Source organism: Neodiprion pinetum, chromosome 4, assembly GCF_021155775.2.
Source record: "Neodiprion pinetum isolate iyNeoPine1 chromosome 4, iyNeoPine1.2, whole genome shotgun sequence".
In the NCBI taxonomy this organism is placed as follows: domain Eukaryota; kingdom Metazoa; phylum Arthropoda; class Insecta; order Hymenoptera; family Diprionidae; genus Neodiprion; species Neodiprion pinetum.
The window spans coordinates 24,695,541-24,719,507 of record NC_060235.2 but is presented as its reverse complement, the minus strand read 5'-3'; the positions used below and the strand labels follow the sequence as shown (position 1 = coordinate 24,719,507).

General features: G+C 34.4%; 3 protein-coding genes across 6 annotated transcripts in view; 1 reads left to right on the top strand and 2 right to left on the bottom strand.

Annotated features, from left to right (window-relative positions):
* LOC124217699 (oxysterol-binding protein-related protein 2) overlaps positions 1-6,576 on the top strand; it is an 11,461-nt gene extending 4,885 nt beyond the window's left edge. The window contains exons 4-9 of the mRNA XM_046623651.2: positions 725-883; positions 970-1,170; positions 2,007-2,196; positions 2,669-2,782; positions 2,929-3,146; positions 3,970-6,576. Of these exons, the coding sequence (XP_046479607.1) occupies positions 725-883; positions 970-1,170; positions 2,007-2,196; positions 2,669-2,782; positions 2,929-3,146; positions 3,970-4,072 (985 nt within the window). The 3' untranslated portion in view covers positions 4,073-6,576. The remainder of the gene's footprint in view (positions 1-724; positions 884-969; positions 1,171-2,006; positions 2,197-2,668; positions 2,783-2,928; positions 3,147-3,969) is intronic.
* LOC124217303 (armadillo repeat-containing protein 3) lies at positions 5,805-13,255 on the bottom strand. Its single transcript, XM_069135405.1, has 15 exons — positions 13,212-13,255; positions 12,442-12,743; positions 11,710-11,719; positions 11,239-11,563; positions 10,800-10,967; positions 10,509-10,709; positions 10,252-10,414; positions 10,053-10,171; positions 9,506-9,664; positions 9,166-9,407; positions 8,763-8,927; positions 8,511-8,644; positions 7,633-7,789; positions 7,189-7,504; positions 5,805-7,111 (listed from the first exon to the last, which is right to left on the bottom strand). Exons 1-15 carry the CDS (start codon positions 13,253-13,255, stop codon positions 6,833-6,835), a joined length of 2,784 nt encoding a protein of 927 aa, XP_068991506.1. The 3' UTR covers positions 5,805-6,832.
* On the bottom strand, positions 11,471-23,967 carry Gli (carboxyl ester lipase-like protein Gli). 4 transcript variants are annotated; one of them, XM_046623646.1, is made up of 13 exons: positions 23,707-23,967; positions 21,474-21,763; positions 21,155-21,284; positions 20,525-20,678; positions 19,947-20,124; positions 19,213-19,619; positions 18,907-19,097; positions 18,579-18,765; positions 18,026-18,131; positions 17,710-17,905; positions 17,398-17,513; positions 16,490-16,518; positions 16,036-16,204 (listed from the first exon to the last, which is right to left on the bottom strand). In XM_046623646.1, exons 1-13 carry the CDS (start codon positions 23,965-23,967, stop codon positions 16,170-16,172), a joined length of 2,280 nt encoding a protein of 759 aa, XP_046479602.1. In that variant the 3' UTR covers positions 16,036-16,169. The 4 variants fall into 4 exon arrangements, with proteins under 4 accessions (XP_046479603.1, XP_046479601.1, XP_046479602.1 ...); XM_046623647.2 differs by lacking the exons at positions 16,036-16,204; positions 16,490-16,518 and adding an exon at positions 11,471-11,563 and having other exon boundaries at positions 17,388-17,513; XM_046623645.1 differs by lacking the exon at positions 16,490-16,518 and having other exon boundaries at positions 14,109-16,204.

Here is a 23,967-nt window from a genome sequence, read left to right as displayed (position 1 = left end):
AGGGCGTATAATTTTTTTTTTTATTGCCAATCAAGTGGTTGATATATTCTAAGCTTAAAATCAAAAAAAAAAATTACTTGTACCTAGAATACTAAATTTTTTACGCGAGTTTTCTTGATTTAAAAAAATTGGTTTTCTTAACCTTAGAATACCACGTTTTATTATAAGGCTAGTTTTTTGACAGTCAGAAAACTATATTCTTATAGTTAAAAAACTTCCATATTCTAATCCCAAGAATCATTTTTTTATTATTTTTATCATTTTTTTATCCATAAGGAAAAATTTATTAGGTATAAAAAAAATTTTTTTTTAGTGCATGTTTCGTGAAACTATTTTTCAACATTTAGTATCAAAATGAGAATTTTTCTTTATGCGCCCTTTTACTTTTAAGTATTATTTTTCTAAAAGGTGAAAGGGCGTATGTCTTGAGATACGCCCTTTTAGCATTAGGATGCCAAAAAAATTTTTTTTACAGATATTTGCGTTTCAGACGATTTTGAACCGATTGGCAAAAAAAAATTTTTTTGTACGCCCTTTCAGCATAAATCCCTACTAACATGTAGGGATATGCCCTTTTACCTTTAGGCACGCGAGATTTGAAAACTGCGAATCCAACGACTACAGTAACAATTTTAAATCATAACGGCGCTATATAAACTGTATTTAAAATATTCCTAAAAAGTACACGCAACATCAAATTTCTCTATGATACATTTTGTTTCAGAATAATATGCGAGCAGGTGTCACATCATCCACCAGTATCGGCCTTTCACGCCGACAGTGAGGACTTCATATTCCACGGTAGCATACATCCGAAGCTAAAGTTCTTCTGCAAATCAGTTGAAATTCATCCGAAGGGTATGGTGACAGTCGAGCTGCCAAAGTGAGTTGACCAAACACGACACAATGACAACGTACGACGGGGTTCGAATAAAGCGAAGAATCTGTAGAGTTGTGTTTGTTGTTTAGATGGAAGGAGGCTTACACATGGCAGAATGTCAATTGCATATTACACAATGTACTTGTCGGCCAATTCTGGATGGAACAATTGGGTGCACTAGAAATCAGGCAATACGGAGATGCTAACTTGAAGTCTACATTGTCGTTCAAAAGCGCTGGTCGGAATGGAAAAGACTTGCATAAAGTAGAAGGCTTCATAATGGATCAGGAGTAATTTTTACAGTTTATTTTTTTAAGATTACGTGACTTTGTGGGATTGGAAACGAATCCGGGGGTGTGGCTAGATAATATGGCACGTAAGGAACTAGGATTTCAGCAAATGGTTAAGGGTCAGACGCGAGTACAGTGAGACAACTCACTGCAAGCTGTAAGACTAGCTTTTTCACACGGAATCAATGTATACTAAAAAAGTTAAGGAGAAAGAGGTATTCTAAAATTATTCCAAAATTCTATCCTAACCTGGCGAAATTAACTCCTTCGAACCTCACACTTTGTTGGTTTCCATCTTTTTGTACGTTCGAATGGCAATTGTCCGCAGATTTTTGTCAATAAGCGATACGAAGGATTTTTGGTGTCCGTGATTTAGAATCTAATGCCGCAATTTTAACATTAAAAATAGCGGATACCAAATGGCGGATCGACTTTGTTAAAATCAGTTAGAATTTCATGAAACCCCCTAGGTGCAAGTTTATTTTGATAACATCAATGCCATATTTTTAATTTTCAAAGTTTGTTTTACGATTTCACATCAATGACACCAAAAATGATTGGTGCCACTTTGTCATCGAAAAAAAGCTTCCAGTTATTATTGTTCGACCCAACATGAAAGGCGAAGAATGAGAAAGTGCGGGAATTTAAGGGGTTGATTTCACCCTCTGAGGACAGAATTTCGCGGATGTAAAAAAAGGCGCGTGGCAAATATCCCCCCCCCCCCCCCCCCCCCCCTACAATCCTAAAAAGTTTTCTCAACAATGGATGATGACACGTCGCAGATTTTCATTGCGAAATATTTGTAGGAATTCTATTAAAACTGATTTTCTTTTTAGTAAAAAAAAATTAGTGTTTCTCTACGGTAAGTGGACTGAAAACCTACGAGTGTGCGAACCAATATTGTATGAAGAAACATTGGAGAGGATTAAACGAGAGAACAAAAGTCCTCAAGGTAGCCCAGGACACAAGAAAGTCCTGGCTAAATTACATAGTTTCAAAGTGGGCGCTTTCAAACCTTCTCATCAGGTATTTTCACCTCAATAAGTGTCGTAATTAAGTCCGCATTAAGTCCCTTTCACCGTTTGTATTTTTTTATGCAAAAGAGGCCGTAATGGAATAAGTATACATATTACGGAATGTAAAAGGACCATCTCAAGATTCAAGTTTTCGATGTTTCCGAGTGAGAAGTCACCATGGCAGTAAAGAAAATGATCTCTTTGCTTCTAATTTTCAACCCAATCAGAATCTTTGAGATTATAAATGTTGGAGAAAAATTGCATTGAAGTTTTTCCAGGACGTAATCATAATTTGTTCAAGTGAAAAAAAGGTTCAATTTCTTGTATATATGTTTATTCGATCACGACCTTTAAAATGAAATCCTCAATTTTTACAATCGATAGTTGTTTAAGGCATAAGATTACTTATTTACAGATTGATTTAAAGGGCTTTTAATTAATTGTCTTTCGACAAATATTGAAACGAATGTTAATTACTTTAGGACGCAATCGATGAATCAACGGGAACAGAAGGGGATGATAGTCCAACTATTGATGAGATTCCAGGATCAACTACCCTTTGGAAAGTTGCTCCAAGGCCGCAAAATAGTGCCGAAGTGAGTATAAAGAAATATCGTTGTATAAACATATTAAACATTCGTTTATAAAATGCATATTTAAAACGAATTCAGAGATTAAGCATGTTTCTCTATGTTAGTGGTGAATTTTAATTTACTAATAACTTTGAAACATTCCGTTTCAGTTCTACCAATTCACAACGTTTGCAATGTCACTTAACGAGATAGAACCTGGGATGGGAAAAATCTTGTGCCCCACTGACTCCAGGCTTCGACCTGACATTAGAAAACTCGAAATGGGAGATCAAGATGGTGCAGCTGCCGAAAAAATAAGATTGGAAGAAAAGCAGAGAAGGTCTCGAAAAACAAGGAAACAAAACAGCGGTTCCGAATGGGCACCAAGGTACATACATACATGTAACGAACTGTGTTCTAGTTTTTCAAAGTACTAAGATGAACTCAATACTGACATACCTCAGTTACATCAGGAAATTTAAATATCAACTGAAAAGTGAGGGGTTAGTCACCATTGACATCCGATGACATATACATGCCCTGTAGTCTTATGCAATCCATTGTAATTCCTTTGTATATTCCATATTATCTTTGTAACCATTGAAATTCCTGTAATCTTTTCTTACAATTCTCTTTGTATTCTTAAGATTATATTATTCGTGATACTTTAAATTCTTTTTATCCTTGTAATTTTCGTTATCACTTTTAATCCAAGAAATGGCCTGTGGCTTTTGGAAGGGTTTTTAATTCTTCGCGTCATCTTTGTGAATTCTGATCTTCTAAATCCTTGCAATTCTAGTAATTTTTTTAAATCCTTCGTTGTCCCCTGAAATCTTTGCTGATTTTTTGTAACCATTGTAATCTATTTGATATAAGCCGTGTAGTCTTTGTATAATCTTCGCAATCCCCATAAGGGGTTTTATTTTTGTGACCTTATTACACAGTCCATGTTACTTGAATTTGCAAATAAAACTGTCGTCGAAAAAGTGACGTTATTTTAATGGAGGAGACGAGGATTGGAAGAAAAGCTTCGGTTGTAATTTTCCACCGGTAACGTAGTTTATGGATGGCCCCAAACTTCTGTAGTCAATTTCCAACCTTTGTAATCGATATCAATTTACGCTATTTTTACGTGGCGATTCTCCATCGCTGAAACGTGATCAAATAATTAACCGGAACATCAGGTATAAAATTTGTTTAATTATGTTCAGGTGGTTCACTACTGGCATCAATCCATATTCGGAACAAGTGGATTGGCTGTACCAAGGCGAATACTGGAATCGAAATTATTCAGACATCGAAGATATATTTTAGGTCAGTTTGTATAACGTGTAATTGATGTAATCGTGACGATTTGTAGTAAGTATGTAACTCATGTCGCTGGATATTAGGAAGCGCGAACCTATAGGATTGTACTCGGTGTATAATGAAAAAAATAATATTGCGCAAGCTGATATCACAAAAAAAAAAGAGAAAGGAATGGCTACTGACCCAATAAATTATCGTCTGTAAAGAGGAAGAATATCAGATGAAGCTAATTTATTGATATCTTGCCATGCTATCCGCCGGAGTCAACTTCCTTCGAAGTTCAAATGTCGATTGGTTTGTAGTGACAAAATAGTCATTAAAAAAAAAAAAAACAAAAAACAAAAAAGAATTACACATAAGAAGAAATCGATACTTGCCTTGAGAATCTACAGTTAAATATATTAGTTGGCTTCCAGAAGATACTGCAAAAGCGTGTAGCAGAATAGAAATATATAACGTATATTTATTAGAGAATAACGTAATAGATGCTAGGAAAATTATATCGATATGTGAGTTAGTTGTAGGTTGCCTGAGTATAATTTAATTTAATAACGGACTGTTGTTTCTTCATACGAAGTTTATCGATTCTCGATTTCGTTTCCTTGGTTTCCTATTTGTGCAAAAGGTTTAAGGTGTATATAGTCATATTGATGTGATTACAGTTGGACATTGTATAAATAGGTCGGAGTATTTTACGTCCAGCTTGAATCGTATGCATACTGCAACCTTTGCAAATCCAACAACAAATTGTAATCCATGGTACTCTGGTATTAGCAAACCGTATACCCCTTACAGTGAAACTCGTACGAGTCTTATTCAAATCTGGATAATTTAGGCAAAATATGCTGAATCTATAAGTATAATCAATTACCACAGCATGACTTTAAAACCATGAAAATTGACAGTAATATACATATTTTAGAGATATTGAAAACAATGTTGACGAATTGTACATATGACTTAAATGACAAATTCATTTTCTTCTATTACTTATTAGTTTTAACCACTTTTCAATATCCATCGTGTTTTTTTTTTTTTGTACTCTACAGGAGTTTGTACACCTTCTAAACACATTGAAGTATTTTCTCATAAAAATTACTCACGAGTCATAACTTTCTATGAAACCTTTGCTACTATTTTTATAACGTACTTTATACGCTATTTTTTTTCACCGTGTAACATAAATGCTTTACGTATACGTCCCGTACCAGGTAATTTCGACCTAGCCAGAATCTCGCCATTTTTTATTTTCACCTGTCAGTATTTTATACAGCGTCACAACAAAACACGATTAGCAGAGTTACAGTTTAAAAAAAAAAGTGCTTTTCACTCACTGTCAGCTATAATCGATTTCTTTACAATGAAACTCGAGCAATGAATGCTGCGTAAGAAAACTAATTTAGTTTCAGAATTACATACGAGCAGATCAATTTGCCTCGAAGCAACATATTGAGATAGTTTCGTCGTATCACACACAGGCAGATACTTCATGTTTCTGAATACATAGAAAAAAAGCATTTTTCATTGTCGTTTCGGTGCACTGTAACGAACAAGCTGTACCAAAGTATATAATTTATACGATTCTTCTTTCAAATCTGTAGAGTACAGTATACTTCGGTGCGCAAAATAACTCGACATAATTTATTTGCGCAAATGGTGCAAATCCACTTCATTAGATATATCATATATATTATTTGTACGATCTACTAACATTGGAGTTTAATTTCGAATTGTGCCGATCCTCTGTTTTTACGCAAACTGCCAATTACGTATAATGTAATGAATATTTGTTTTTTTTTTATAATGTATAAACATGAGTAAATTTGTCATTCTTATTTAGAAAAGCTACGAAAAAATTGATAAGCTAACAATCAGATCTTGGGTCCATATATACGTGCTTTATTCGTCAAAAGTAGACTTTTGAGAAAATTCATACTATGTCAATTAATACTTTTATTTCTTTTAACTAATTGTTTTTCAAGTATTGTATCTGTAAAGCCAAAAATCAGATAGTTAAATGAGGTGATTTATCTTACGTTTCATTATTAAGGTCTCGCAGTACAAAAGTTTTAGTACGTAATGTGTAATATAAATAGTATGTTACCATATTGAAACTGTGTTGAGGCACTTGAGCTTTCGTTCACGTTCGAAGTGCTTATAACGCAAAGTCAGTCGTTATCTCATATTGGAATGTGTTTATAATTTCTTGGACGATGTAACGATAATAATTGTCTTCGCAGAAACTTAAACAGGTAGGTTTCTTCGGACGAATGTTGTAAACATGTAACAAATACCATGTAAAAGTATTAACCCCTCTCGATGTATGTATGTAGAATGATTAATAAGTATACATATTATATACATACAGTTCACATATAGGAATTGAATTGTGACATATAACAAAATATTATGTAGATGTTAAGTTTACAGCTGTATATGCAGATCATTATTGCAAGGATTGAGCTAAATTCCTTTGCGAAAGATTAATAAAAACATGGTGCACACAGAAACTACTTTTCATTTTATACTCGTAACACCAAATCATCGTCTTTGTTCCAAATGCCACATGATAAAAACACGAAATGTTTCGAATCAGAAACTATATTTCGCTCATCGACGAGATAAAATACGTTTATTACAAATAACATGTATACAAATATAAATTCTGCCTTAAAAAATAATGTCCTTGCGATGATTAGAATCTCCAAATAAATTCTGTAGTCAGGTAAAGCTTATCGTACAGTTCAAAGTTCTGTATCATATCTATTATTTACAATAATCGTCAGCCTGTTTGGTGCCCAATGGTATTAGTTCTCCGGGCACTCGCATCAAATCAACAATGTAACTTGGCCTTAGCAGTTTCGTTGGAAAAATGGATAGCAAATTCTGGTTGACTGAGACTAATTCTTTCGTTGAACCCTGAAAATATGGAGCATGACCAGTTGACCTATCGAATGGTCTTGATTTTGCTACAGCTTCTTTCTCGGCGATAGTGTCGATCGTACGATCATCGACAGGACTTGCTTCGCTGCTTTGCGTTTCCATCTAATAGCCATGAAATCATAATATTCAAGCAGTGTCTAATTCGTGCTTTACGTACATATACTCTAAAAAAGTTCTACCTCTGGAAGAGCAATTTCAATCCATGCTTTTCCATAGTCTCCGCGGACTAACGCAGCTGGCAAACAAACTCTATCTGCTATAACTTTGAACAACAATGCTCGTTCCAAGTACGATCCGACTCGCAGCTGTCCTAATGGAATTACGTTTGTTCCAATGTCACGTTTAATTTCGCTGAGATGTATGTCGAGCTGGTGATCGATACATTTTGTCGTTGGATCAGGTCCCGACATTTTCTGCGCCACAAATTCGCCCAACATTTTCGCTCGGGACTTGATAAAAGAAATGTTTACGAGTCCTGGTTTTTCCTGCTCATTCCTGGATACAAAATGGGTGAAATCTCACGCTTTTCCACGTGTTGGAAATTCTTTGCATTTCCTTGTAACTTGGCCAAAATTAAATCAGCACGGATATGATCGGTAATAATAGTGCCTATTAATACTCACGCAATTCTCGATTCCTTGGCAATAAGTTTACATTTGAATAACTCGACCGCATTCCATAAAAACGAATCTGTCTTCCGTATCTCAGATTTAACTCCCGTTATAGCATTAGTAAGATCCGTCCTGTATACGGAATAAATATTTTTTCGAGCCGCTGTATCTAATATCAAGAAGAGAAAATACTAGAATTATACAGAAAACCTTAGATGCTTTATTTTAAATCGCTTCAAAATGATTAGAAATCTAGTTCGTTGGTTTGATTTCACTCTATGATGGCTCACTTTATTCAGAAGACCATTTCCTACAAACTCCTTGAAAACTCTTTTTCACCGCTTTGGCATCATTAAATATTTAATTTCACAAAATTGCACCGACATTAACTACGATCAATAAATAAAGATACTAGAACGATAGATTGTCAACAATTTTAAAGCGATTTAAAATGGATCATCGATATTCAAACTTTTGTTTATAATTCAAATATTTTTAATTTTCCCATTTTTAAAGAGATCTGTATAGATTACGATTATAAAAATTATTTAAATACTTAATATACGGTAATATTCATTAATGACTTAACGTTCCGTCTGACTTGTTTTCGGTTTCGAAACAAACCAGAGTTCGATTCTATACAAATTATGTGACAATGACTCTCGTTCTCTCATGTCGGCTGCATCTCCAGTCATTGTCACGAAATTCGTATCCAATCGTACTCGCATTTTGTTTCGAACCGAAAACAAGTTAGCCGGAAGGTTAAGGCATTAATTAAATATTACAATATATTTTTGCCAATCAGTTCAAAGTAGCTATGAATGAGAGACCCACGCATTGTACAATTACGAATGAAATGAATGCAGGTATGAATTTAAAATTTCAGCTACCGTTTGATATAATCTGATCATCTTCCACTTCAGAGTTTTGATTCGACAATCGACGTCGCTGTGCTGGAACGCACATGTATATTGTTTGCGCAAGGTCTAAGCTACGCGTAAACAACTGTTCAATAATCGGGAACCTATAAATATATTAAAAATATAGTCACATTTAATTCTACAAATTGTGATCGGAATTATCCTACATTATATATATGGGGAGCAGCTAAATATAAAGTGAAGTCGTATCAACAAACTTACGGATGAACATTTTTGCGGATAACGTAAAAACCGTCTTTTGTAATGTCATGCAATGACAAACGTCCGGTAAAAGCGAACTTTGCTGGTAAATAGGAATTAAACAGTGCTTTGATACACGATTCCCACGACGGGACAATTCTTGAAGTTGATCTATGTCCAATCATGCTAGAAAAATGGAGTTTCATTCAGATCACAAAGTGCAGTATACGATAATTCGTTGCATTCTACTTCTAGATAAATTTTCTATTTCATTCTATTTCATTTAATTGTCATTATAGTATATAATGAATCGAGATATGAATGCGAATAGATTTACAAGTTCGATTACATTTTCATACGGCGAGTTCGTATCGTTGAACGTTTTTGTTAACTATCTATTGGATATATGTTGTTTTGAACTTACTATTCTAAACACCCAGCAAGAATAAGTAACGGTGCGACATCCTGATCGCCAGATAATTGTGAAACCAATTGAGTTGCAGCATCTCTAACCGGAACAGATTCAGATTCGAGTAATAAATTATACAACTTTCTCGGTCCCTCCAGACACAAAAATATATCTCTTGCAGTTTTTTCAATGCAAAATATGGACAATGCACGGCAGTGAGCCACCTTAGCTTCAGCAAGATCAAAACTATTTTTGAACTGCAATAAAACATCGTAAGATTTTGTTTAAATTATACTACAGTCGCACGTGTACCTACTAAAAATTATATTAAATTTTACTTTTGTCAACCGCTTACTTCGAATGCGGTGCACAGAGCGTCTATCAAGTTTACATCGACAAATTGCTCTCTGAATTCAGGGTAGCCTCCTATCGACGTAAGACACTGCAATGTTGTAAGACGAGTCTCTAATGGAACATTACCGATGGGTTGTTTTATCATCCATATCAAATATGTCTGAAGACATAAAAAAATAACTTTTCAGCTTAATTTGCATTACATGGATATGTATGACTTATTACTAGCATTGTGCTGAATAAGAATGTGCTTGTGCCATATTGGTAATCAAGAAATCTCACGATGTATAACTAACTACCTATACCGAAAAAAAAAACGGTTAAACCATCTCTGGTTGAACTTATCACGCTGAGTGACCGACTGCGTATGTGTAAAGTAATCGAACTCTATTGTTTAACGCCATGTTAAACTCTCCCGCGTCAAGTTCGGCGTTCAATCAGTATAGTTTCACCGTTTTCTCTCGGTATACATCAACTTTGCAGACTCGCGTATAATCGTATTTGCAAGTTTGTTTAGGAAAAAGATACATAAACTCATATGTCTTTACCTGCCCTTTGATGTCTAACAAATTTGAACAATTCTGTGCGTCGCATGCCAACAATTCCGCCAAGCAATACATAGCCGCGTGTCTTACGTGCTGCTTTACACTTTCATTTTTGATAAAGCCTTAAAACCATTGCAATATTTATACCGCGTTATTTATTACCACGTCTAATTGTCGTTAGGTAACTACTTCACAGTTTTACCAAGTATCTTGTGGATGGGATTGGATGATGTGATTTCTTCTGTTGCTGGGCTGTACTGTACCATTTTGGCAAGACCGTAAAAACTCGCGCCAACAACGTCAGGATTTGAGGACTCGTGTACGAAGTTTAGCAAAAGCGGAACAATTCCATGTTTGTACAGTTCCTAAAAGTATCGAGTCAATTACGAAATAAGAGAGTGCCAAACTACTGGAATGACTTGATGACTACTTGTGTTATATTAGACTTGTCATCACTACCTTTCTGCTGCTTGCCGAATTTGCTAAGCGAACGATGACGTTAAGAAGACACACTGTCAATTTTTTGTCACTGCTTTCCATGTATTTCAAGAGTCTTTGAACGCCACCTGTGCTGCAAATCAACTCTACTGACTTTTCATTGTCAGATGCTGATAAGAGAATCTCTAATGCTTTTTCATGTAAATCATCGTATTCGTCATTCTGTAATGTATAATAAATGTCTGTAAACTGTTACCGAACCACAATATCACGTAATTTTCAGTCCGTTCTATGGTTTCTTTGCTTTTTTACATCGAGTATGTCTAGTAAGGCCTGAGGACCTCGACATATACGGAATAGTTCTTGTATATTTTCATCCTTGTTTCTGGCAACTAACAAATTAATCACGTCAAGTGCCAATAACTGTATCACTGGGTATGGTTGTTTGAGCAGCTCGTATATCAGTGGAAAACTGAAATCCTGGAATGGTTAAAATGTGGTTGTAGCTATCAACTAGTTACTCAAAATTTATTACGCCGCGAGTTATAGTTACAGTTAGTTATAGTTACAGCAACGATTATAATTGTATTCAATTAAACATAACTGTGTGATTCGATGATGATGTGATACTCAAATTACAAGTTTAAAAACTGACTGATTCCATCAAAATTTCGAAAATTAACGGTAAGTATTAAAGTTCTTTTTTTTTCTTCTTCCTTTTCAATTAGTGTGTGATTGAAAAGTCTCAAACCTTCGTGTTAATAATTTCTTGTGCACCCAGCGGATCTTTCAACAAATTGTAAATTATTTCAATTGAATTTTTTTTAACGTCGGGATCAGGTGACCGAAGTTTCTCAAACAAGAGGTCGAAGTTATCGAACTGTTTCAATATCTGAGCCACACCGTACATATCTTTTGATAATTCGGCAAACATTAATGTCATGAACTCGTGAATGAAAATGTCCGTATCATTCTGTAAAACGCTTGTGAAATAAGGCACGTAACAGTCTGAACTCAGCAAGGAGTTGCGTACATTAGGTAGTGCGGCCATTTCCGCCAACAATTTCGTGGCGAACCTGAATAAAATGTATCCGAATTAAAATAACGATTGGCGTTATGAATAGAGAGTTATTTGACTAGAGCTTATTGCTTGAAAAATGAGTGACATGAATATAATGTAATGGTGAATAAATGGAAAATAAAAATATAAGGATGAACGGACCCCTTACCGTCTGAATCGAAAATCAGGAAAGGAAAAGAAAATGTTCAAAAAAGCTCCAGTAATTTAATTTGTACCGATGATGGTGAACTTAAGTAAATCAAAATCCCAACTTATACTAAACAGAAATGATTCTCTCATCCAATTATAATGTTTGTGGGCTTATTTTGTCCAACATAAAGATCTCCGAAGATCATCTATAATTTTTTTTTACAAAAAATTATCCACGCAAAGGATAAAAATATATTTATATAAGTTTAGTCAGACAGATACAATTCCAGGTTATAATCATAATGGAAGTTTTTCCGGCAATTTGGAGGGATATTTGGTCAGCGAGAAAAAAGAGTAAAAAAATATTAGAATCGAATCGGAAAAAAACTGCAGAGTTTTATCGTTTTGGGCGGTCCAGTTATAAGATAGTTTCTCAAATTGTTGTTATCGTGTGTTATTAGAATGTTACTGATTATATTCATTTCTATTAGGTATAGCAGGGATGTTGTTTTATTCGCGTTCACCATCATTGGTACAAATAACGCTACTGGAGATATTTGAAGCGATTTTTTGTCTTTTCTTAAATTTTGATTCAAACTCTAAGGTCCATTCATCCTTAAAGCGTAAAGACTTATCGAAGAAGTTTGAACAAGAAAAAAATTACTAAATGTATCTAATCAGATTATCAGATCACCGTAGACTTTAATAAAGAAGATTAATGAAAGAAATGTTATGAATCGTCACGGTCCTTGTAAAAAATGTCAGACCTTCGTATGAATATGTCTTCGTGTTCTGTTAAGGGAATTACTAAATCCACGACATCAAGATCGAAAAGTATTTCAAGATTCTCAGAACTCTTGGAGCCAAATTTAGATAGGGCCGCTATAGCATTGATTAGAACGGAGTTTTCTTGGCATTTCAGCAACAGTATTGCTGTTCTCGGATCTTGGACCTCGATACTGCAAGAATCGAACCTAGTTTTAGGCAGTATTGATCGATTGTCCCGCTCTTTGCCATCGGACTTGCATTTCTGTGAATAAGTAATTCTGCATCAAAATTTAAGTTCAATTTGATTGCATTAAATTCAAGGCTGTCACTAACTTCATATTGCAAAATTCTCTAACTTTTCCGGGTTTACGAGATAAAAAATTATAAATTTCCCGAGACTTTTTCCTATTTGCAAAATCGAAATGATCAACGGAAATTTTCAAACAATTCTTATAAATTCTGTCATATTTATTTGAAAGTCTTTGTGCTTCGTTGAATACTTCAATTTTTCATTCGATACTGAATGACGCATGCACTGCAGTTATGATAAGTATTTTGCTAAGACTGTAACATTTGGAACAATATAAAAGTTTGGGTTTCAAGATTCAGTTTGTCCAGAAACTCGAGAAAATTTCAAGGTTTTTCCATAATTTAATGAAATAAAAAAAAATCCCTGAGTATTCAAGGTTTTTGAGGTTTTCAGGTGGGGTAGAAACCTTGGCCATCAAAATTACGGAAATATATACCTAGGTTCACTAGAAAATCCTACCTCAGGATGCTGCTTCACCATTGTGCTGAATAAGGTACAACGTGCACCTCATCTTTTACAGGGCAGTAAAATGCTATTGAGATACTCCACAATGCTGTATCACGTAAGCGTTAGCTACTGATTCAGAATTTGCTGTATGATATTGCTACGATAATTATTAAGTAAATTACGTAGGCCAGCATATTCACAGGTAGATGAATATGATCACTCATTACTGTTAAAATTTTTCTCCTGCTTGACACATTAAAGATGTCTTGAATCGGTGAAACATGTTTCTTTTACATCTACGAAACAAATGATGTCATTATCAACTAATGCCTGCTGTGCTTTACTATTTATTGGGACATTCGAATCAAAGTGGCCATGTAGCATAAATTGTAATATTGGAGAATTTTATGAATAAATGACCTCATCGTAGTTGAGATTCTTTGAAATTTGCATAATATTTTATAACACAACATTTCCAGGTTTCTTGGAATTTTGACTTTTATGATCAACATATTAAATGCAGCTCATGGTATACCAACGTAAAGGCGAAGCAGCACCGACCCTACTTTTCTAGTATATGTGCAGTAATAATTTTCATTTGTAAATTCAAGTTAAAGAAGTGAAGAAGATAAATATCAAGCACTATACAATAGTATAATTTCTATACGTAAATGTATACATGTCGATGAGTGAGTATTTTCTATAATCACATAATGTTTCTCACATCACTCGGGTAGAATTGTACACGGATGAAAATTTGCGATGTGATACGTTTAATGTTATACCGGGTAGCTGGTGGAAATTATGACGCTTTGTCTATACATTTAGTTCTATCTTTGTATTCTAGCCCTAATGAAATCCAGAAATCAGATATACACTAACACAATTAACACGGTAGAAAATCTCAAATTATTATTCACAGATATAAATATACATGTGTGACAGTTAAAATATATGTAACTTAGTAATAATAGATGATATCCCGTCAAAATGTAAATTCTCGTAAAACATAGACCGACGTTTGTATAAAAAAAATCAAGTGATTCAGTTCATATTCAACAGCAGATATGGCCTGAAAGAATCCGTTGATTAAATGGATTTGTTAAATATGTTGAATACCTCAGAGAATTGTGTTTATTGTTTAATTACAGCAAATGTTAGTTCTTAGTAGGTGCGTGACACTATGAAGATATAAAAAATTTACCATAGAAATTTTCGCTATTTGATCCTTGTGCTTACTTCTTCTTATTCAAACATTCATGAAGAGTGAAAATAATTATATTTATAATAAGTGATGAACGTGAATTATAAACGATATTTATGAGTATAAAAGTAGCAGCGTCCTTTTAGCTGCGTGGCATTATATTGATATGATTCACAATGATTCTTGTGATACAATATTAGCCGTACATGTATGAACATATACCTAAAGGCACACGACGTTGACGTTATTCTAGAGATGCATTATAATGTGATCACAATGTAGAAAAATTGCAGTTACGTCATTGTAATAATTCAAGAGCGTCTTGATTCAACCAACCATTGGTAAAATTCTTACTTAAATGAAACTTTGTACTTGAAAAATTTACTTCAATAGAAAGAAACGTGACTCGCAAAAATCAATATGTTTTGCACTATATAGATGTATAATGTATACATATATGTATGATTGAATATAGCACAAAACATATAAATATATAAGGTATATATGTATACGTACTCTACACTACTTAAATTATTTTTCGAACTTCTATACATTCGTAATTGGACGGACAATTCGTGCTAAGTAACTTATCACTTCTCGTATGTGTGTAACGTATAGCTAAAAATTACTTGCAATCGCATGACATAAAAATTATCATCTTATACCTATTAAAATCAGACACTATATGCACGTAAAATTTTATACATGTATATGTATATATCTCTATATATATATATGTATATAAATATATATTAAGAGTTTTGCTTGTATCATTATTAAAATTTAGCTTACTTTTAATGTTTTCTATTCAATTGTTTGTCATCTCTAACACACGTAGAATATGTTAGAACGGTAATAACGATAACATCGTTAGTGGCAATTTAATTTCACAAATGGAATGTGAGGCACAATGTATTTGATAACTGGCTGAAATAATCTAGCCAATACGCTGTTAGAAAAAGGATACAAATAAATTCGAAAGTTCTGTCAGCATGAGTAAAATACGTGATTCGTAAGGTAACTCGCTCATAAAAAATTGCAAAATAATTTTATTTACAAATTTACGCGATTGGAATATCGGTGAAGTAAAACTTGGCGAAATGATTGCACAAAAATTCGCATGAAATTCGCTGTGGTGCTTTATATGTACGTGGAATAAAACCTGTACAATTTTTATGACAGATTAGGGCTGCTCGATTAAATTTCGATTGAGCAATTAATTGGAAAGCCGATCTGTCGATTAATTGCATCCGACATCAGGGCGGAATGTAAATATATTTAAGGCTGTGTTGAAAATACGTTACCAACAGTTTTACAATAGTTGTAAATTGATGATATTCCATTTTTTTTCGCAAACATTGTATTCTCTGCAGAGAGTAACGATCAATAACAGTTAATTAAGTTAAACGGCTGTTTGTGGAACACCTTGAACTAATTGAGTCTTACTTTTGCTTTTCGGTAAAGAATTCTGACTTCTAGCTTTGTTTATTTTTGGTTGCCCATTAGGTGAACTTGTGACAAAAGTATCAGATCGCATATCTTTCAAAGAACTGTTAGAATTAGTCCTTAACGATGGTGTTGAACTGAATTTACGGTTCTGAGCTAAACGCTCTTGAAGCTTGCTTTCGTTTTGGCGCGGTACCCGCGACTTCATTGTTGGAGCATCTTTGTACTCATAAACATTTTCCTTGGAACTTTGGGTCAAGTTCTCTATTCCTTGCGAATGATTATCTTCTCGCATCATCAAGATGTCTCCGCTGTAGTAGTGATCAGATTGTCTAAGCATAAAAAATATCGGCAAATGTTATGAAACTCTGTTCCAAGCGTTCCGGTTTATTCTTTATTTTTGTACAAAGCGAAATTTACTATCTCAAATATTTAAAACCAGCATCTGTTTTAAAGTGATCTGCCAAGGTTTCTTTTTAGGGATAGTGAAAAAACGAATACCCCAGTGTTGGAAAGAAGATTAGCAGATGTATGAACAAAAGTGATGCTATTTACAGATGGATCGCTAAATATTTTAGCATTGTGCTGATAAAACCACCAAGCAGTGAGAAACGTACCTGCGCATATTCTAGCCGCCTTCACTTTGCTAAGCATGTAGATAGGTAGATAATAAATGTTAGTACAGTACGTGTTGTATTCGATTTATGTGCATAAATAATGTGGCAAATGGGAACGGGGTGTATTGCGATTAATTCAAAGTACGTCGTTCGTTTATTTCGGAGTAGCAACCAGGAGACTGATGTTCAATAAAAATTGAAATCCTAAGTCACATTAAAAAAATAACTGGGAATAATGGGGAATTGATCATGAAGACCGAGGGAAATCTCTAATTGTGGTTACAATGCAATTCTTACTCATTTTAATTTTTTACTACGACCGAGAAATATTGTTCTACGTATAAACGAAAAATGAGTATTGTATCTATAACTGGAAAATCTAAAATGTGTTACTATTCTTTTCGTTTATGTTCACTCGCAATATATTTTCTTATAACTATAGTGATAATTCGATGTTGGTGCAACAATAAATTGCGTGTGAATTGTTGTTGAATCGAAAAAGTTTAGTAAACTAAACGAACAGATTAAATGTTGCTAGAATAAGAAAATGAAGTATCGACATCTATAAACAAACTAAATAGTTATTTGTAATTTCAACAATATTTGGATCAATATGGAATGAAATTTATCTCAGTGCGTGTAGTGGCAGATTCCAGTGATGCATAATTTTCACAGATACAAAATCTCAAGGTTGCATCTAAGTATGACTCGTATCAGAATTTATGGAATTGTAGGCAAATCCGAATGATTCGGTCAATAAGGGGAAAATATACAACACACTTATGCGATTATAAGCAAGTTATAGAGTACTAAAATTCCAGAACCATTACTCACATGCACTACCGATCCCCATGACAGGAATTGTTCATAAGTAGTTCATGGATTTGGTTCTGTTTACCTTTCCTTACCTTTTGGCATTTCGCCACAGCATACAACAGACCACAGATAATACAACCAGCAGCAAGCACGCCGTAGACATCGACCAAAATGCAATTTGAAGAGGTTGCTTCGGTTCCCACCAATACTAAAAGACCAAGAAATTTCTGTTAAAGCTTCATCGCCAATGGCCAAGTCTATGGGCTGATCAAACAGCCTTTGGCTAGTTTTTTAGGGCAAAAATTTTTGATTGCAACCAAAAATTTCGACCCCGAAAAAGCTGGACGAAAGTTGGTGAACTCTTTACATTCAAATTAATGATATATAATGAGTTATACAGATACCTCTGTGACTGGAGGATACGTGGGAACCAGTCGTCCAATGACTGTCGGAAGATACATGGACCAGAAGGCACTTTCAGTCTGTCGATAATTTATTAAAATTGAACTGTTGAAAGTCGTATTGATGTTGAGATACCGAAGCTGTCCTTGTTTAGCCATATCAAAATGCAGCCCATGTATTTGTGATGGTGTCGGGTTTCTAAAATGATAAGTTTCGGTTATTTACTAAACAACAGCGTTTTGTTATCATTGAATAAATGCTGCTTTGCAAAACCTAATGATTTTATACACATATAATTTCACTTATTTGATTACATACCCATATCTAGCAAAATTGGAATAAGCTTTCATGAAAAAGTGACTCATATTTCGATCACTGTCCGTCCACAACTTTCTATCTAACTTCAGTTTTGTGGGAAAAAACTCTGGAAGAAATGTTATCTTTGTAAGTTATAAATTATCTCCGCTTTTATCACTTTTTATCATTTATAGCTAACTCCGAATGCAATAATCTCTCAAGGAATCAACAGAGTAAACGGAGTACATGTTACTTGAATTCAACAGAGATGATGTAATATACAGGCAAGACTTAATAATTTGATACTGTTTCGAAATGTTCTGAGGAAAGACAAGCTGATAGATACAAGTATATAAAATTATCCAAGTCCTACTCTAACAAACATTTTAATAATCTTGGTGCCAAATTTTTCACATCTCTGAGTCGTTATTTTAGACGAACTTCTCTGACTATTGGTAAGTTTACACATTATGGGTGACAACTTTAGAAAATTACACATAATGTTTTAGAGTTTTTATTGGAATTTTGAACATTTCCACCGGGGGGAATACCGTGTAACATAAAAAATACATACCCACATCCATGAATGGTGCACCAGTTAACCACAAATGTTCTATGTCATGAGGAACACGTCTCCACCACGGATATCTCAAGGCTTCAATAGTGGTATTCAAAACATATATGTAAACAGGAACATTTTGTTCTACCAATAGTTTGGCAATTTTGTCCGAAGGTGCCACATAGTGAAAGTCTGACAGCAGCTGTGAAAACCCATCAGAGTCAATGCCTTGTACGATTTGTTAAACAATAATCGAATCTTGTCTATGTTATGTTGTTATCCTTTTTTGAAATTCTAGGCAGCTAATATCAAATACTACTAAACAATTTATAGTTTCACTTACGTTTATATACTGATCTCGAATGTACATTACATTGTCGGGATCAGGCCAGTAAGTGTACATGTATTTTATAGCTTCGTAGACACCCAATGGATTTAGTGTATAGTTGTACCGCAGAACTAGTTCTTTGAGTTTTTGATCAAAAATTTGTGCGTTTATTGTGTACTGATTTCTCGCCAATGTATCATTGTCATCTAAAATAAAAAATTAAAAATTTTTAATCTTATGCACCATATAATTACAATATTTGAGTAATTGAACAAAATTGAAGGCTTTTTCTATAGACTAAATATTCCTTTTAAAACTTACATATAATGAAGGATGCTTCTTGTGTTGTAACGCCTGTCATGTAAGAAAGACCTTTGCGAAATTTGCGAGCTTTTATAGATTCTTCGGGCATTTCATTGAACAAATGCCAATCAGAAGCTCCCCAGTCTTCGTACCAAGTGTCTTTTGGTACAGTGAAATTCTGATCTAGTACTGGGCCCCAAGGAAATATTCCAACATCTGGTTGGAACTCAGAATTGCCCAAGTCATTCGCACTACGACTATCTCTCAAACACTGGACGAGTTTCCAACTTGTTTCAATACTACAACCCAGCATTTCACCGTAAACTCTTGAAGTGTTCTGCACCCGATATTTATCAGGTATGATCGCCCATTCAGCCAATGCTGAACCAGACTGTGCTATTACTTTAGCCACAAGGTCCCGTGTTCTATTTGAAAAATTCAATCATTCTCATTTATATTTATATACAAGAAAATTCCAGTTTTTTCGTATTGGATGTGAATGCTTATTGTCATATACACACTGGGGGAGATAATTGATGTTATTGTAAATAACAATGCTTTCTATCAGTTCATTATAATTTTTTTTGAATATAATAATGAAGCTCCACCTACATAATTTTGAATAAAACAAACCCCAATTGAATTGAATGATTGGTTATCAATGTATAAACTTCCAAAATTAACCTATTTTTATAGCAGTCTACTCATATATACCCTGTTAAAAAAAGGATTAACTTTTTTACTGAACAGACCTTGGAGCCACCATCAGAAGACCAGCACTGGCAGCTCCGGCGCCTGGACCAAAAATCGTTATGCTTTGAGGATCTCCATTGAAATACACTATGTTATCGTATACCCATCGCAAAGCCATAGCTTGATCCAATATGCCATAATTTCCAGGGCTATTTTCATCTCCCGTGCTTAAGAAGCCTATAACAAAGAAAGCGTTCAAGTGTTTTATACATTTTTTTAGCACCAGGCAAGCTATTGGAGTATGTGTAATCCATTAATTTACAATGTCCCATTGAAGGAGGAGATATAACGTTGTACGATTTGACAGGTGAATAGGTGTGTAATGTATTCTGAAATTACTCAAATAATTATTTAAATAAGAACGGCTATTCATAAAAATTCTCTTGCGACCTGAAAATTTGGAGTGTCTCCAGCCAGAGAATCCAGTATTTTGGATGAGGCATAGCAGAAAAAATAACTTAAGAAACATTAACAATAAAACGAAGCGGTTAACATATGTGATGAAAGATGTTTCCATCATCAAGCCATTCATACTGGTATTTCGTGATTTTAAAAGATTTAATAGAATTAAAATTACCAAGTGCTCCAAGACGATAATTCAATGATACTACAACAACTTCGTAAAATGCTGCCAACATATGAGCTGGGAATAAATTGCTTGCTCCGTGCGTAAACTCTCCGCCATGAATGTAGAACATTACAGCATATGGTTTCGCCAATCCAGACTCAATCTGTAACAATATGTTACATCATCAGTAAATCAATTGGCATCAGATATATATGAATCAGTTAACTAATGATTGAAAGGAAAGACAAGTAACTAATATTAAGCGCCATCAAATTTCCTCAACTACTTGATCAAGGTGCACTAATCACTGTTCCTTTGCAAAGAAGTCAGTGACAAAATTACGTCACCGCTTTATAGGAATGAAGAGATTTGGAACAAAAAATTTGGAAAAATCAAATCAGTACATAGTCCTGTAAAATGCAACTTTGATAATGGCATAAACCATCTTAGCATTGCTAGATCTGGAGAATTCCGCGAATAACATTGTCACATGCATAGCGAAAAGAATTATTATGTCTTTATTTATCTGAAACTATGTTAATCAACTGATATCGTTATAATATTATCTGTCAATTATTTGCAAAGCAAGTAAATATAGCTGGTGATCACCTAAATATCTCCAACTGCCTCTATACTTACATTGGGTGAAAAAATATTCAGATAAAGACAATCTTCATCAACATCGTTAACACCCTTCAAAACACCGGTGTACCTGTAAGGTTGAGGACATGCTGGTCCCCAATCTACGGCTTGTAGAAGTTGCCATCCCCTTGAAAGCCATGAAAAAATATTATGCATATTGTGTCTATACTATGGAAGACGCTTCAACTAGTATAATAATTTCAACACAGTCTGAATCGTTATCAAACATTGACATTGTAAATGCATTGCCGAAAGAAACGGTTATGGCTTATACTCAAAAAGACAATACAGTGAAATAAGTAATTGAATATAATACTTGTGTGGTCGAGGCGGTTTAAAACGTCCTTCCTTAACCGGCGGAGTAGCGTATGGTATTCCTAAGAAAACATTGACATTTGCAGTGATCCTTTCTACCGGTACGCTCCAAGGTCTGTGCCTGGCTTCAGGGTTGTCATATAAATACACTTTAAATCCTTGAACTTGGCCATAATTTGTCACGACGTAAACATCTCGATCCAAAGTTTTCGAATCTGGTCTTTCTCTTCCTTGTAGATCTGCACGCCAACCGCTCAGCACACCTGGCAATGGTAATCTAGGAGTGACATCCTGAAACACGATATTAAGGTGGCATGAATGACCGTTACAAACCAATGGCATCTTTTATCATTGAAGGATACTTTGAAGCTTTTATTCATAAGCAATCAGGAATTTAAAAGCAGTAAAGGCCAATGTTGTGGTATCCAATTCAAACCACCTGACCTGGTAGTCATATTAAATCACTGTCATGTGTATTAAGCTTTGTTGCTGCATGATGGTAGGCACAGAAAAATGTTGTCTTTATATCACGCCACATATAATAATATACATTTACTCTCATTTCCTGTGTTTTATATTCATTGTTTTCAGTGCCTCTCAGTTTCCCTTCATTCTTGTTACACATATTTTACAATCAGTCTGAATGAAGTTTGAACGAATTATTTTTTACAAGTTATTCACAACACTAAGTGAAAATGTAATCCTTGGAATTGAAAATAATCATTGTTTTCTCCAAATTTCAAATCAACTTTATTTGTAATTCAGTTTTCTCAAACATTTTCAGAGTTAATCGATCGCTAAAGAAACAATTAATAAACCGCATTATCCTCCACAGCAAACTATTAGGCTTGCAATTTTGAATTGGAAATATTTGTGAAAGTTGATACGAGAAATTTACAGAATTTGTAAAAAATCATTTTCTATGAAATGCTTGTAGCGTCAAAATTTAGTTCACCACTTCTCATTGATTATTCAATTCTAGCAAAAAAAAAGCATGTTGAACGGATTTTGCAAATTTTTTATCATAGTTTCATATTTATATTGTTATCAGTAATTATATATTAAATATCTATATCCCTCCAGGAAAAAATGCTCTTGTCTGAAGAACACTGATTTTTGGAATAGCGAACAGAAACAATTTAGCAGGTTTTGAATATCTGAGGGTCTAAATACAGAATTTTGTGCGAATTTTTTCCTAAATTTGGTATCTGAGAGAATATAATATGATAAACAAGATTTTCAAATATTACGGAAAAAAATCAGAGATGCTTCTAATATCTGTTTCCAAATTCGAAGTTTTTCAGAGAAGTTTACATACTGGTTTTCCGAAAATTTTTATCAGGAGGATGTCTATAAGCAAGTACAAGAATTTGAATTGAAAATTCAAGCCTTAAACAATGTGAACAATTTCAGTCGTACGTGACATGTAAGAAATAAAACTCGAATTTTGTTGGTATTAGGGAATATCTGCTAAATGGTTAGCAATATACCAAAAAATGCTATAATCAGTGTTTACCTAACGTATTCAATCTATTATCAGAACCTACGCTATTGATCGGTGACCCTAAAAATTTTCAGATAGTGTAACTCTAAATCTAGTATCCACAACAGATATGCTAAGAAATATTTGTTTTATACAGAAAAAACACCAGAAAAGGTATTCCCATAATCAAATTAAAATTATCACTAATCACAATATATATGCTGGTGCAATTCTTACAATTAAATGAAAAAAAAATGGTTTCTGATATTTTTATTCGACATTGCGTTTGGAATCGCACTATCTGCGATATTTTCATGCCAACAATGTGTAAACTTTGATAAATAATAAAAATAGTGTTTGCTACTGTCCTTCTGTGACAATTGAGAAAATATTGTAAAATTGATGACAAACGCACTGCATACTCAAAACGAGTGAGAATCAGCTGTAATATATTTACATATGTGAATACGTGTGTGAATATTTCGAAAAATTCATTTAAATGACCAAACAAGCTAAAAAAAAAGCCAACATCCATAGTCTCACAAAGTTTGAAAAGATGTCGTTGATCGGTTGGGGGGGGGGGGGGAGGGGGGGACAAGAAAAAATTGTGAATCACACGGTTGCTGACAAATCCTAGTGTGAGTATAAATACGTGTTTAATTGAAACGTAACGCTTGTGCAGTTCCTCCGAAAAATTGAAAGGCGTTGAAGTACGGCAAACGAGCGATCAGGTAGTGAAATTGGGCCTTACCCCGTAGTTGTAGCGACTCTCGGGGGCCCGCGTAGGTCCTCGGTTGTAAAGAGGGTCCAGATAGTTGGGCTGCTGCCCGTACCTTCTGCCATTGTAAAGGTAGGTCCGATAGTCCCCGGTGTTTTGTGGAAGGTACGGTGAATCCCTGACGGAGTATCGGTTGCTGGGTTGATTTTGCTGCTGAGCAAACACCAAGGCGGAAATAAACACGAGACATAAGCAAACTCGGGACAAGTGGGCGTGCGCTCGACACGCGGCCAT